This window comes from Vespa crabro, chromosome 3, assembly GCF_910589235.1.
Source record: "Vespa crabro chromosome 3, iyVesCrab1.2, whole genome shotgun sequence".
In the NCBI taxonomy this organism is placed as follows: domain Eukaryota; kingdom Metazoa; phylum Arthropoda; class Insecta; order Hymenoptera; family Vespidae; genus Vespa; species Vespa crabro.
The window spans coordinates 5,346,867-5,363,654 of NC_060957.1; the positions used below are offsets into that span (position 1 = coordinate 5,346,867).

Below are 16,788 nucleotides of genomic sequence, written 5' to 3' on the forward strand. Positions count from 1 at the left end.
AGCTAAACTACTAATGAATTCACGTCTACCTTATCGGTCGAACATCCTCGGTTCTTTTCTCAGTGTTTTTTTCTTATACCGCCTAGAGGTCGACATTCTACAGGCTACTTGAGCAATCATCATGGAGGTATCGACGTTAGATGTTAATTTAATGAGGAATATAGTCAAAAGGGTATCAATAACAATTACGCATTCATATAATTTTCTTTGTCAAATTATTTTAGTGGGCTTTAACAGACGTCAATTTCATATTATCTCTATCGATAATCCTACCTATATGAAAACATAAAAAACTTTTTCTATTTCGTATATCTATATTTAACTTTTATCTCTTTACTTCTTTTATCTGTCACGTAAAACATTATTAATCAAAAAAGAAAAAGAAAACAAAAATATATGCACATCGATAATATTTTATATAATTTCAATAGAATTTATCTATGTTCAATATCATAGCAATCTTGAAAATTATTGTGAAAACGATCTTTATAAAAAATACGATTTCACGATTATTACGATCTAACTTTTTTTCTTCTCCTTTTTCAAGAGTAAACGCAGGAATAATATTGTTTATATGTATGTCAATTAACCATGTCGATCAGCTAATATTAATTAATACATATATATGTATTAATATTCACTTTCACTGCATACACTTTAAACATTTTCCTAGGCGTTGTTTTGCTTTCTCGATCTATGGAAATCGCAATATTCTACATCGAAAAAATCGAAGTATATTCACATAGACGTTAAAATGTCGAAGGAATATGGCGGACACTATTCGATCCAATTGACGAATTATGGATATTGCACAAACAATACTCACAATATTTTAAATATTTTACAATACATATTTTGGAATTTGATTTCGGATAATTCTTATAAAAACATGCTCGCAACGATATATCTGAAAGATGAGCAGAATGATTTTAAAGTAACATACGATTTACATTACCCACCGAGAAAGCGTTTGTTGCTTTTAAAAAATGAGCAGAACAAAACAAAATTTATTGATTTTTCTTATTGTAGAAAATATTTATCGATTAAACCGTCGGTAAGTTTTAAGAAAAATTGCGTCATCAGTATCTTCTCTCTCTCTTTCTCTCTCTCTCTCTCTCTCTCTCTCTCTCTCTCTCTCTCTCTCTCACTCTTTGCTTTACTTTATTTATTATTACATCTCAAGTTTCCTCTTCGTAGTATAATCTGACTGCAAGCGACGTTGAGAAATTCAAGGTTACCGTATTGGAAGAAATCACTTCTCTATGTAGAGAAAATGCCAATGTTAAGGTAACATACCGTACCGACAGAAGAATGCTACACAATAATCACGTTCCTCTCGATGATGAATATAAGACATGCCAAATATTGAGCACCGCAGTGACGGATATAGTGCGGCAAAGTTTAGACAACGAGTTCAAAGAAAAGTGCTTCGCTTTGTTAAAAACAGAAAATCCTGGACAGCTGAGAGATTCGCTCATGACCCAATTGTTACCGTTGATTCACGGAAATTATATCTTTTCCATAAAGTAAAAATCTTTTCTGTTGGTTTTTCTTTTCTTATTGTTATCTCATCTACATAATTATTTATTTAACAGACAAGAAGAATAGTCTATCAATGGGAATCATTTCTCATGAATAATAAATAAGTATACTAAATTGTACGAAGAATATTAATGGCTTAATGATGTAAGTGCAATGCGTTATAAAAAATTTATTTTCTTTGTTTTTCTTTTTTCTTTTCTTCTCTTCTCTTTTTTTTATATCGAATATTCTTTATTAACGCGTACTTTTTAGCTGAAGAATGCATCCCCCCAATGAGAAGACGGGGAGCGTATATGCGTCAGAATGCGGTCCGATGCTGGCCGTTGTACTGACTTATTACATTCCTCGGAAGCGACTATTAGGAAGCCTCTAGACTAATGGGTTAAGTGAATTCAACAAGAGCAAGAGAGAAAAAAGAGGAGTTCTATGCTTTGGTCGCGCCATTGTTTTCCTACGAGAAATGCAAATTTCTTAGGAAGAAGCATCTAAACTTGATGGCTTTGAATTTAAAGGACCTTCTGTATAAAGGTTATCGACGTATCGTTAGTACGATAACATAATCAAGTGTAAGAAGTAATACCTTATCGATATTCCACCAAAGTTTCTATAATGTGCCTGCCTTTCAAGTATTATCTATAGTTTGATCTATTTGCTTTAGATAAGTCTCTTCTATCCCTATAATTTTTCATCGTTGATCATTGAACCTTTTATCATTTGTCGATATTAACATTTTATATTATGAAAGAGAATATGAAAGTTTTGGAATTTAAATCTCGTTGTTATTCTTTTAAAAAGAATATTTACAAAAAGTACGTTTTTTTTAATACCTAATAAAACAATATGTATAAATTATGATTTTTTTTTAAACCATGAAACTACGAAGAACAAAATATTATTAAAAAACGTTTATGAAGGAACATAACATAATTAATAAGAAACATCTGTCTTGAAGGACAAGAATATGTCAACAAAGAGTTTAAAGTTTCGCGGGTCTAAGAGCAGAAATGACATGACGTTATGCGTAGAAATGGTTGCGCGGTAGTGGCCTGCTCCCTCCCCTCCATATACGGGCCGCTCGTAGCCGGAACGAGAGGGTCAGGTTAGGCGGGTCTGCTGGGCTGACAGCGCATTGAAAACAGCGTCGCGCTTTCGTAGTATATCTCATCGACGAAGGTTAACTTTTCGACAATCTCGGGGTGGCCCTTAACGATTCTCACATCTTCTCGCGCGTGTGTGTGACGATATGGAAGGAGTCAGAAAAAGACGTCAGTTTACGTAAAATCCATTTCGTTCCTTATACTAAAATAAAAAGTGAGAAGAGGCACGCTTGGGACACAGTAAAAGGGAATAAAGGAGAGAGAGAGAAAGAAAAAGAGAGTGAGGGAGAGAGAGGAGAGATACAGTAGAAAGAGAAAGAGAGAAGTGAGAACACGAATAAGAGAGAGAGAGAGAGCGAGAGAGAGAGAGAGAGAGAGAGCGAGAGAGAGAGAGAGAGAGAGAGATAGAAAGAGAAAGACAAACTGCTGTAAAAGTAAACGAAAAAGAAAGAAAAAACATGGCTCGTTTTCCGGCGACGAATGTGTGTTTTCCTTCATCGTCGTCCTTTCGTATTAACTCCACTTTCTATTCATCATTATTATCACCGTTATCGTCATCGTCGTCGTTGTCGTCATCATCATCATCGTCATTATCGTCATCATCATCTTTGTCGTCGTCGTCGCCGTTGTCGTCATCATCATCATCATCGGTACTCTCTTCGTTGTGAAGTCTCGCCGATCTATGCCCAGGGGTTCTCAACTCGGGAGTGGTGGTGAATACACGCACGTTCACACTTACTCAATGTAAGTACGTAAGTACATTTCTTTTTTAGCGGTTTCTCGAATCCTACATTCGTAGATTTATTCCCGCATGTAGGTTGCATCTCTCTCTCTCTCTCTCTCTCTCTTTCTCTTTTTCTTTTTCTCTTCCTCTACTTTTGTATGTGTGTGTTTTTCATGTGGTTGATACACGGTAAGACTGTGTTTGTGACGCGTATTATTAATACACGCAGGGTGTACGGAAAGAGACGAGAGAGAAATGGAGAAAGAGAGAGAGAGAGAGAGAGAGAGAGAGAGAGAGAAAGAAAGAGAGAGAGAAAGAGAGAGAGATTTACGAAGAGGTGGTTGGCATGCGAGCTCCGTCTTCTTCGTGAACATCTTTCTTCGTCCCTTTTTGTGCGGCCTTATTTGCACCCGCGAATATCAGCGCGCGCGACGCGAATGAAAATGAGCGCGATCTCCTTCTCCGTATTTACTTCCCTTTAGCTCTCTCTCTTTTTCTCTCTCTCTCTCTCTCTCTCTCTCTCTCTCTCTTTCCCCCCTCCCTCCCTCTCTTCCACCAGTTTTCCTTCGCGGCTCACCTGTGTTTAACGTCGAGGACGAATCGAATCTCGGTCGTAAAGTATGATTCTTTCGAATTATAAATGCGTGTGTAGTATGTAGTAAATATATATATATATATATACATATACATATATATATATATATATATATATATATATAGTTGATCGGTTTATTGATAATATAAACAGAACGAATCAGTATGATTACTAAAGTGCCACTAAGTATAATAATATAGCTTTTCGTTTAAACTCTAAGGAAAAAATGTTTCATCGAAATTTTATCATATCACGGATGTGATGTTCTAATATATATATGATTTACTGATATATTTCGTAATATTCATGATTGCAATTGCATCGTCCTAAAGTTCTGTGAAATGAAGTTGTTTCTTTTCACCTGGTGTGATAGATATTATTGACTCACCTTGTGTACATGTCTCTGTCTATCCTATATACATATGGATGTATATGTACGTATATAGTTTAGTGTCCCCATATGACAATTGACTTCCTATGACATAATCAAGAATTATTCTGTACGAAAGAGGAGAAAGAGAATTAAAGAAATACGGATATTTATTATTAACACGTTTTACAAGTTACTGTGATATGTGAAAAAACACATTCACACATGCACGACATACATATAGTATATCATATTACACACATACACATACTGTGTATCATATATTATATATATGTTATTATATATATGATATATATATATCAACTATTTGTCGATATCCTTTTATTAAAAACTACGAAAACTATTATTAATTATAGAAATTATTGTTGAAGTAACAAGGGTATGGGAGGAGTTAGGATTAAAGGATTATATGTAGCAACGACAACGACACAACAACACAACCATAAGACGTTAGTGTGAGGACGCATCGTGTTTTGCGTCGTCGGCACCACCCGGACGTACGAGCGCAAATTCGATGCTTTCTCACGTGACGGGAGGAGAAAGAAAGAAAGAAAGAGGAAGAAAGCAAGAGAGATAGATAGTAAGATAAAGAGTAGGGGAGGCACGTTACGAGCCAAGTATGACGATATCGTGCAGTGAGAACTCGACTTAAAACTTTTCATGAACAATTTTCAAGAAAACTGATCGTTTCTTTTATACTACAATTAAAAAACGTATCTTCGTTTTAAGATAAATCTGTATATATATTTAATCGTCATGATTTCTTTGATACTAACCTATGGATTTCTATCGTGGAAATATAATTATAAAAATATTTTTCTATTAGAATCTCTCCTTTCCTCTCTTCTCCCCCCTCACCTATCTATTTCTCTACGTCTTGATCTATTCTATTTAGAACGTGTAGCAATACGTTCGTAGGAAGGATCCATATTTGGAAGGTATATACTTTCAATTCTGTTTTGTTACGTCCTTGAGGAGAGTAGAGAGACAAAAGGGGAGACAGGTGCGTACAAGATCGTTGAGTCTATGCATGGGAGCTTGGAAATGCAAAAGGTATTCTCTATATATTTATAGTATCAAGATGAAATTCAATTCTGTAGTCAATATATACATTCTTATTTGCGTATGTATGTATTGATCTTTTCTACAAATGTGTCTTTTACGCGTGCGTTTTCTACGACTCCTTGTAACAACAATGAGAACAGGGTGCTCAGTAGTATCATCCCTTATTTTGTAAACAGTATGTCGGTTGAACGACACTCGAACCTGGCCGACTGACAATACGATTAGCTTCGTTTACTTCTCGAGTAAACCAAGAGAACGACAGCAGGAGGGTTAAAACTGTCACAGACGTTTGCGTCTATCGTTGCGATAGGAGGGAGGAAGGGGTGGACAATGATATTGGTTTGCGTATGTTTCGTTTCCACGCATGCAATTCTACCCTCTATTTCTCTCTCTCTCTCTCTCTCTCTCTCTTTTTCTTTTTTTCTTTCCTTTTTCCCCTTTTGCAAGAGGAGTAAGTTTGATAAAAGCTTCGAACGAAACACATTTTACGTATCGTAAAATATCATCGAATAGGCAACTAAGTAACTCCTCAATATTTGTTCTGTTTTACCGATACGTACAATTTATATCAAAATTTCTCTTCGTCGATAAATCTATAAAGAACATATAGTAGTCAAATTTCGAAAGTAGATTTCTTTTATCGATCGAGTTAAATGAATTAAAAAAAAAAAAAAAAAAAAAAAAAAAAAAAAGAAAAAATAAAAAAAGAAAGAAAAACGATAAATTACGCTTCTCTCAGATACTTTCGCAATTACATACGTATTTTCTTCTTTCTGCAAAGGACATACATATATATGTATATATGCGAACACACATGCAATCACATTATAGAGTAGCTTGCCTCCACATAACTCTTCGAGGGTCTCTTTAAGCAGACTCGTCATGACCCCTCGCGTATCATCCTCATGTCGCACCCATTGCGTAAGCTGGTACACCAAGAAAAACGATCTTTGCGTGTCGGCGGGATATCTCTGGCAATAAACGCATATTTAGACCATATGTACTGAAATATCCAATAAAAAAAGAAAATGAATAGATAAAAATGAAAAGAAAAGGAAAAATAATAAAAAAAGAAAAAACAGACATCTCGTAAACGTCTCGAAATATTTCGTTTCTTGAAAGAACGAAATATATGTATATATATATATATATATATATACACACTTCCATAATAAATGTAATTTAAACACATCATTCACAATATGTCTTGTTCTTTACGTTCGTCGAATAATCTAAATATTTCATTTTTATTAATTAATTCTTCACTTTCTTTCGTTTCCTCTTTCTCTAATTTGTTTCTTCAATGTTCGCACGGCATCACACTAAAAATGCCAAGCGCGTGCCATGTCCTATTGTCGGCTTCGGTTTCGCACGTGCGAGTCGTTACGACGTATGTATATATTGTGTATGTGTGTATCTATATATGTATGGATAGATGTATCTATCGCGTTAGCTTTCACGCAATTCTCCGAGAGGTTTATACTACCATAAATCCATGATTCGTATATATCTCGGTCATATACTAATGTACAGATTTGTCAGTTGGGCGATATTAGCGTGCGAAGATTTGCGTTTGAATTTGCAGACAGAGTCTGCATCCTATTCGTCTCCGCTCGACGAACTCGCCATGCTGAAATTTCAGTCGTCGTCGTTATCTACTATTCTCTATACCTATATGTATGATATATATGTTTGTACAAATTATGTGTGTTGGTTTACGTATATGTACGCTCTTTTCTCTATATATCATATATATTATGTATATATATATATATAAGCGCACTTTAGTAGTATGGTGTACGGTCACCACTCTTCTCGTATCTGCTTTTAGGCGGCAGGATGACGAAGCCCAAACAGGCTCGAGTCGAATCAACTTCTATGGATTCGACTTTATCGATCGAGTTTATCGTCGAAGAAACCACGCACACACATTATATATATAGTATGTGTGTTTGTCTTATATATATGTATACAAGAAAGTTGAACCACCGCGAAGAAAACTGGTTTTTTTTTATTTATTATTTATTTATTTACTTATTTTCTTTCCTTTTCTTATTTTTCTCGTTTGATTTGATCACTCGAACTTTGTTAGAAGAAATATATTTCTCGAAGATAGTATATAGTATCGTATATAATCGAAGTGACTCGGTTTCTTCGGGGGAGAAAAAAAATTCGTTACGTTACTCTCTTATCTCTTTTAATTAGCCCGGTCTTGGGCTTCTAAGTCATTCTACGATGCGCAGCAGTCTCGCGTCTCGAGCGAACGGATGTGGCTTGGACTTTTTACTTGCGGCTTTCTTACATTTTTATTTCCGTTGCACTTCACGGCCGCGAAGGAGACTCTGCGCGAGATCTTCCGAACTCGCGAAGAAATGAAATACAAGCAAAAAGAAGAAAGAGAAAAAGAAAGATAGATAGATAGAGCGAGAGAGAGGGAGGGAGGGAGGGAGAGCGCGACTCATCTTTCTCTCCTTCGTCGGTTAAGCTCGCGCAGCCGGATATTCTCCTCTTCGTGAAAGACAGATTCTTTCTTTGTGAAAGAGAGGAACGAGCTCCGATGATGAACCAACCGGTTGATGAAGAAGGGTGGCTCGTTCGTTCGACCGGATACCGCGTTATTTGTCTCGGTGATTATGAAAGTGTCCAACTCACCTATTTTATTTGCATTTGAGATGATTCAATTATTCGTATAACCATAATCATGAAAAGAAAGAAAAAGAAAATGAGAAAATAAAAATAATAAAAATATAAAAAAGGAAAGAAAAGAGAAAAGAAAGACACCAAAAATAGAAAAAATAAAAAAAAAGATAAATGATTAACTCAATGTTTCAACTTTCGCGAGTTCGTTCTCGACGATTTCGATTCTCCAGAAAATGAACGGTCTCGCTCGACGAACACAATCACAAAGTTATATTTCTTCGATGGCGTTCAGAAGAAGTTTCCGCTACGGTGAGGTTGCGTTTTGCTTGGCCGACTTTCGTCGGCCCCCCTTGATCATTCCCCGTTTCGACAAAGGTCACGAAGAGGCCCTCGTGCTCTTTGCGTTATATATTTTATATTATACTTGTGTGTAAGTGTCCCGTAGGCCGTGCAAGGTCGTGGGCTTTTAAAACAGTATATCCATCCGACCGCTTTCGGTTCGATGCAGTGCAGTAAATATCACACTTTAACGTTTCACGTAACGTTTGTTATATCGAAACTTCTAACACCTTAATAACCACTCACCCACCGTCCCGCTTCTTCCTTCTTTCCTTTTCTCTCTCTCTTTCTTTTTTTCTTTTTCTATCTCTAGAGATTTCTTTCAAACGTTTCTTTTATTATTCGATATTCTCCTTTGTATCTTTCTATTTTTGGTAACTTTTACTTATCTCTGCTACACGTTATGTATGTCCGTTTTATATGTATTTCCATATATGTTATATGGTTCCATTATATGTATTTCCATAAGTATTGAAAGTCCTTTCTTCCTCACACTCCAGAAAAAAATTTTTTCGACGAATATCGTATGGTGTAAAGTGTTGTACGGTTGCTCAATTTAATTGCTCTTCATCTAAAAGTGCTGAAATATATATATATATATATATATATATATATATATATATATGTAAGTATCTCTTCGTATGTTATATCCGATAACGCTAATGCCAAGAAGAATTTAGATTTAGAGAAATTATGTGCAGAGGAATTATGTGTATACATTTAACACGTTCGTAGTGGCTCTAAAAACAAATACCTTCGATAGGTGCGAATTGTATTTTTTTAATTCATTTGGTAATCGATGTATAACAAATAACACCACATAGCTATGTAAACAATTTCAATAATTGACGTCATCCGTGGCGAATTATTATCATTATTCTTATTATCATTATTATTATTATTATCATTATCATTATCATTATCATTATCATTATCATTATCATTGCCGTCATCATCATCATCATCATCATCATTATTATCATCATCATCATTATTATCATCATCATCATCATTATTAATGTGTTTATATTATTCCTTTTTTTATTTATTTTTTTTATTATATTTCGTTTTTGAATAATCGATACTTTTTTTTTAACCAAAAAATAGTTTAATCAATGATTAAAGGGAGCGGCCATTTCTTTCGACACGATCGTTACTCATATCCGCTTTCTGATGCTCGTTTGAGAGATTGACCCCTATAAATCGTTAGCCCTATTTCCAAAAGGATCAATCAGTGAGTTATGATGTATTAAAAACTACGTTTAAAAAAGATTTATAAATTATTGCGTAAGCAATAGTGTTAGAAGACTAGCATTGAGTGCTTTGTTTCTTTACCGACCAACTAAATCAGCAAGTTATGATAGATTTGTAATATATATCTTTCTATTTTATCATTGTTTTATCATGAGATTTGTGCCTACTAACACGCGTGTGGCTTCGCTAGAGTGATTAGAAAACACTTTCTGTGCGTTCCGTGTATACGTGTGTTCGTTTCCAAAAGAAAGAAAAAAAAGTGTTAGGCTGAACAGGACGTTATGTTTTTATTTTTTTATTTGGGGAAAAAAAGAAAAAAAAATCTCTTAGAAAAGAAAAAGATTTTATATTTTTTTCTCAAGTGGTTGAGAATAGGGAAAAGAAAGAATCTATATTTCTTTTATTATCACCATTTTTAATATAAAGGATGTTTGCTTTGCAGAAAAATAAACATGGAAGAATGATTCGTTCGAGAGGAAAGTAAAGATATACTACCGTCATCCTGGCACGTGGTAAACCGGGCCAAAGGCCTGGATCCTCGTCCTCCTCGTCCTCGTCAACGGAGAGGTTGCAAAGGATGCCAGGACCGGCGCAAGAGAGACCTCGCGCTCATCGGCTCACCGACATCGAGCCACAAACCGCGAAGGTGAGCTCCGCAAATTCGATAAGCACTGTTTCTTCCCCTTCCTCTTCGTTTTCGGTAAGTACAATATCTAACCTCCTTCATCCTTCCCTTGGAGGCAATTTCGTTTCTTATAATCGTTAGAACGGGATAATTAGTTTTCAAATAATCTGATAAGTCGTTTAAATTTGAAATTATATTTTCTATATCTTTCAATTGATCTCTTTTTCATTATCTACATTATTATTTAACCATCTTAATTCGTTCATCCATTTCGAAATGTTATTTATTATTTAATTAAAATATTTATTATATATCATTTAGGCTCTTATTTATTGGTTCAATATTTTTTAACATTTTTATTCAATGTTTTAATTCAATGGTTAGTACTTATAGAAAATATAAGTCACTATTACATAAATTTATAATATTTATTTTATAAATACATACATGATCAGTAATAAATCTAATAAACGCTATACATAAGTAACCCTGACCTTAATTATTTATAATGATCACTCTATATTAACTATTGATATCATTATTTAAAGCAATCTTTTAAATAATAAAATATCAGTAGGTAATATACCTGATTAGTATAACACCGATTAAAAAATAGTCAGTATTTTAATTAAAATATTTGTAAGTATAATAATTTGTCGGTACTTTATAAATAGATTCTCAGTATTTATAACAGACCCAAATGCATCCCTAGTATTTCATTATTTATACCGATCACTTATATTATCTATTGATATTTTATTATACATATTGATTAAAATATTCATATATACTGATATTTTATTTTATAAACTACTTAATTATTCAAAATACTGACCAAATAAATACAAGTGTATAATTTATATCCATATATATGTAAAATTCATATATATATATATAAATTCTTTTATTATTATATATAAATTATATAACAAATATTCGAGTTACATAAATATTAATGATATATGTAAAATAAAAAAAAGAAACATACACACAATACGCTCGTGCGCATGTGTGTGTGTGTGTGTGTCTATAAGGAAAAATTATTAATATGAATGCCTATACATAAAGAAGAAAAAACAACAATTCATTATATTTTTGTTCAATATCACTTAATTACTGACATAATTTAGATTATCGAACGAGTGTGTTCCCAATTAAGAATATCGTTCGATAATATGAAGAGTCTATCTATACATCCTTAAATCAATGCCAATCGTTCTCTTTCTTTCTCTCTCTCTCTTCCTTCTTCTCTTTCCCCCTCTCTCTTATCGATAGAAGAAACGATTTCAGATCTTCGTTGGGGACCATCAAGGAAAATTATATAGGTCTAAAGCGATATGCGTTCTCTCAAATCGATCGAGGATTATCATCTATATACATGTGTATCTCGCTTAACTTTTGATTCTATGTGGTGGTTTGTAAAGAGAGTAACTGAGTAAGATATACATATATATATATACACATATATATATCTCTCTCTCTCTCTCTCTCTCTATATATATATATATATATATATATATATATATATATATAGAGAGAGAGAGAGAGAGAGAGAGAGAGAGAGAGAAAGAGAGAGATAGAAAGGACCAATAGACAACCGCAGAGAGCTTTCTCGAGAGCGCATGTCTTCTAGAGTCACGGCTAGATCGATCTGTAACAGTTACGATACAGCAGTTCTCTGTCTTTGCGTCAACCTTGATCGTCGTCCAGTTTCGAGAGATACTCTCTATTTCTCACTATTTCTCTTTCTCTCTCTCTCACTCTCTTCTATTCATTTCTATTCGTTTTTCTTTCATTTTTTCTTTCTACAAACTCGTATCCGATTATCATCTTCATGTATGTATCGAGCGTTATCTTAAACTTCGTATCACGTAAGTCATGTATCACGATCGTACAAGATCAGATCAGATCATCAATTCTCAACGTTGGGCAAAGTAAACACTGGTCGCGACTGGTTTCCTTCCATCTTATTTTCGAGTTAGAGACGACGAGTAAATTCGATTAAAACTGGTGAAGCCTCTTCTCGTTTCAGTTCGTCTACAGACGAATTTGATCATCTTCTCTTTCAACTTGTTTATCTCATTTCTACTATCGCGTCTCTTACATTCTTCTGTTTCGTTTGTTCTTTCTTTCTTTTTTCTTTTTCTTCTTCTTTCTCTCTCTCTCTCTCTTTCTTTTTCTTTCTTTCTCTTTCTCTTTTATAACCGTTCAATGTTCCTTTCCTTTTTCATTTTTTATCGTCGTTTATCGACAATCGTCGGTACCAGAAGTTACGATAGAGAGTAATAATTAATGTGATAGACGATGTAATTGGAATTAATCCAAGCGAAAAGATAATCGCGTTCTCTTTAATTATTTTTTATGATAAATACAGTTTAGTGAATAATAAAATGAAGTAATTGGGATTTCTATAACTTTTTATACTTCTTCAGTTTTATTTTTTAATGCAAATAATTTCCGGACCATGAACTATCATCCGACAACCTCCTACGCATTCTATAGGCTCTCTCTAACTTGTATTTCGTACCGTCGATAGCTATCCGAAGATGGATGAGAATCTATTTAAGGAGAGCCACGAATAGCCATATTTTTCTATATCTACGTAAGCTCGTAGTTCGTTGTACCTCGACGTGTATGTACAAGCGCGTTTATCGATCCATCTAGATAGGATCGTGGCTGTTCCTGCTGGAGAGAGGAAAAAATAAAAATGCTGCGATTATTTTTTTTCTTCTTTCTTTTTTTTTCTCTACTTGTAATAAATATCCAAGTAGATTCAAAAACATCGTATAAAATTGGTATAATAACAAATAGATAATCCATAATGATTAGTAATTAAGAGAGTTATCATTGGATTATTATCTTGAGAAATTTTTATTAAAATTGAATAAGTAGTTTAATATAGGTACGTATTCTATATTATTGTCATTTGCTTGATATTATAAGTTAATTATACTTATTTCTCATACTTGTACTAATAATACTAACAAATATTTGTCGAAAATACAATATAATGATAGGAAGAATGCTACAAATTGAGTTATACCAATTAATTTATACTTATAAAATTTAATCCAAATATATAATACAATGAACACATATAATGTTCAAATCGTTAAGCATTTTTTGAATTATATTATTGCGTATGATAATATAATAACAAACATGAAGTTTAACTGCTTCCTTGGTAAAATAAATAAATATAAGTTAAATTATAGATCTTTTGTTCGAAATAATATATAGGAATCATTTTTCAAAAAAAAGAAGGAAAAAGAAAAATGGTTTCGAAATTGATTATTATGTACATTTTCTAAATCCAGTTTAGGACGAAATATGCATACATACATACATACATACATACATACATACATACATACATACATACATACATACATACATACATACATACATACATACATACATACATACATACATACATACATACATACATACATACATACATACATACATACATACATACATACATACATACATACATACATACATACATACATACATACATACATACATACATACATACATACATACATACATACATACATACATACACACACGCACGCACGCACGCACGCACGCACGCACACGCACGCACGCACACGCACGCGCGTATGTGTGTATGTATGTATGTATGTAATTATGTGTTATCAAATTTCAAATTCAAAATTTAACGTCTTATATTACATTGCACTTTAAATATTAAAAAACTATTTTTCTATAAAACTAAGAATTTTGATTTATATACTTATTTGCCCGTCCATTATATATATATATAATATACATATATGTATATTGAAGAAAAAGAAAAAAACAAAATAAATAAATAAATAAATTAATAATAATAATAATAATAATAATAATAATAATAATAATAATAATAAAAATGGGTGAAAGAGAAGTGAACGAAACGCAACAAGCAATGTTTGTGTCCTTCGAAATTCTTTATTCTTCCTTCTCCTTTCGTATTATCTCGCAAAGTTGTTTCAAAGGAGAACGCGGAAGTTGGACTCTATTTCGTTCTAGTTCCTTCTCTTTCTCTCTTTCTTTCTCTCAGTTCGTCCATCTCGGCAATGTGAGAGCAAATCGATAGGCCGGTGCCACTGGCGTCGCGTATATTCCTGCGTTCTGGCTTCTACTCCTCTTTCCCTCTTCATCCTCTAAGAAGACTACTACTACTACCATTACTCTCAAGGAAAAGCTCGCTATTTTTCTCTCTTCCTCTTTCCCTTCTCCAACCCTCTCAGTTCTTTAACTCGAGGGTAAAATGTCGTGGCCGCAATGGTGGAAATAGAATTTTATATCTGTGTGTTTCAAGTTTATGGTATATGAGGGGAAAAAGGATTATCTGTATTCTGTACACACACCCATACAAATACGCACACAATATAGCTGTATAGCATCGACATTCTGATTGGATGGATAATAATATTTGATTAGAAACATTTATTGTTATTGGTCGATCGATCGATCGTTTGAATTTATATTGTTGAATCACACGTAGGAGAATACAAGTATTTTGTTTTCTTATCATAGTGTATGTCTCTCATTTTCTCTCTCTCTCGCACTCTCTTTTACTCATTCCCTTACCGAGAGCTCGAACGGTGAATGCATTTCTGGGATGAAGTTTACCAAGACCGCGAATATTCAGAACGTGCAAACATGGACTTTGAACGGAGGGTAATGAAGCTCGCTTTGCGAAGATCCCAAGAAACTTTGTTCCATTTACCATAATATTCTGCTACCGCTTGGAGTTTCCTTGTTTAAAAACGTTTCAAAATGGCAACTTCCTATGAAATAATGTGATAACAAAGACTTTGATTATACCAATGTATTCATTTGGTGATCTAATGTGAATTTATTCTTACGTTTTTACAATTGATGTTCCCGGGTGATATTTTTACAAAAATTTAATCTTTATCAGCACTTATAAATACAATCGTTATCCAGTGAAATCGTATTTATTATTTTCGTTTACAAAGAGAATGATAAGTAGCACCTGAAAGGGCCATTTAAAAGTGCTTACGGGGTATTAGTCGAGAGATACGATGAAAGAACAGGACATAAAGTGTTTCTTCTTTTCTTCTCCGTATCTCTCTCTCTCTCTATCTCTATCTTTATCCCTATCTCTATCTCTATCTCTATCTCTATCTCTATCTCTCTTCTTGCTCTTATCTCCCTTTCGTAAAGTGATTCAAACTACAAGTTTTGGTCAAGAGTCTCTGTAAGATTATATCGACGTATCAAATATTTTCCTACTTGCAATTGTAAGCGTAATAAATCATAAGGATTTTGAGTACTTTTTCTTTTATTATTTGACTATAAGTTCAGATGACAGACATTTTGATCGTATCGGTAATATTGTCGAATCGGCATCAATCGACTGTAATGCTTACACGGTTCGATTTTTTTGAAATAATCGATTAGAGAAAAAAGGAAACTGATTCGGACAATTCGAAAGCAACGAAATTGTTCACACGTTTTTTGTTTTTTTGACCTTACCGGTAATTTTGCCGAATCAACCGATTGTAACGTTCAAACGGTTCGATTCTTTTGATCGTACGCCGAACCCCCCTTCGTATGGTTAGCTTTCTCACGTTTAATTTTTGCGTTTATTCAGTAAAAAACTTTCTTGTAACAGCTCGTACCGAATCAGTCTTTTTTAAATTAATTATCACTTATCAGTCTTCTACTGTAGCGCATGTATTTTATACATATGTATGTATATACATGTTCATACATGTCACTACAATCATGGATTTGACAATTGTGAATATTCGGGTTTGCGAATAAAAATTCAAACAAAAAAAAGGGAAAAAAAAAATAAAATAAATCCGAATCTATTGCCAGCTGCGTATATATGTTAATGACAAAATCCAGACGATTATAGATTAGATCTTCGATAGATGGAAAAGAATTGAGATCTTGGCGAATCCAACGTTTGTTCAATTGTTCAAACAAACGTAAAAAAATTGCGAGGGGAGGGAGATTGGGCGTCGTATACAAAATCTTCAAAAAACCGAACCGTGTGAACATATGGAATATACAACTGTGCCATGGTTCGTTCCGAATATTGCTTCGAGCATTAAGGTCCATAAATTTGCTGATCAGTTTGAAGTCAAACATCGTTATAGCGTCGTGCACGGATAAGACACGTTCAGACACGTTTATACAAGTTCGTGCTGTATTTGTGTCCCTGGTGAAACCGGGAAACAAGGAAAATATAAGATAGTTACTAAATTTAATTGGAAGATATCCGGACTGGTCACCACGGATAATGACTGGGATGGATGATACACAAGTAGATAAAACTACAATAATTCATTCGAGTAAGGTGCATGGTAGAAATACGATTGTATATAAATAAATTTTTAATATTTATATACAACCGTGCTCCTTATCTAACTATGTCCGAATATTTATATAAGATCGAAAACTGCATCTAAAGATGGTAAATAACTTTTTGAAAATTAATAACGTCATGCACAGACGAGACATGTGTTA

At 33.6% G+C, this 16,788-nt stretch overlaps 2 protein-coding genes across 5 annotated transcripts in view; both read left to right on the top strand.

Moving 5' to 3' along the window:
• Positions 1–2: 2 nt before the first annotated feature.
• On the top strand, positions 3–2,392 carry LOC124423017. Of its 3 annotated transcripts, XM_046960239.1 has the most exons (6): positions 54–127; positions 548–576; positions 674–1,054; positions 1,198–1,526; positions 1,596–1,686; positions 1,795–2,392. In XM_046960239.1, the coding sequence occupies exons 3-5, from the start codon at positions 755–757 to the stop codon at positions 1,606–1,608; spliced, it is 642 nt and encodes a 213-aa protein (XP_046816195.1). In that variant the 5' UTR covers positions 54–127; positions 548–576; positions 674–754; the 3' UTR covers positions 1,609–1,686; positions 1,795–2,392. The 3 variants fall into 3 exon arrangements, with proteins under 3 accessions (XP_046816194.1, XP_046816195.1, XP_046816193.1); XM_046960238.1 differs by lacking the exon at positions 548–576 and having other exon boundaries at positions 3–127; XM_046960237.1 differs by lacking the exon at positions 548–576 and having other exon boundaries at positions 56–172.
• A 198-nt stretch (positions 2,393–2,590) lies between these two features.
• LOC124422540 (GTPase-activating protein CdGAPr) overlaps positions 2,591–16,788 on the top strand; it is a 32,575-nt gene continuing 18,377 nt past the window's right edge. The window contains exons 1-2 of one of the 2 annotated variants that reach the window (XM_046959094.1): positions 2,591–3,391; positions 10,090–10,293. In XM_046959094.1, the coding sequence (XP_046815050.1) occupies positions 10,225–10,293 (69 nt within the window). In that variant the 5' untranslated portion in view covers positions 2,591–3,391; positions 10,090–10,224. The remainder of the gene's footprint in view (positions 3,392–10,089; positions 10,294–16,788) is intronic. The other variant, XM_046959093.1, reaches the window with a different exon arrangement.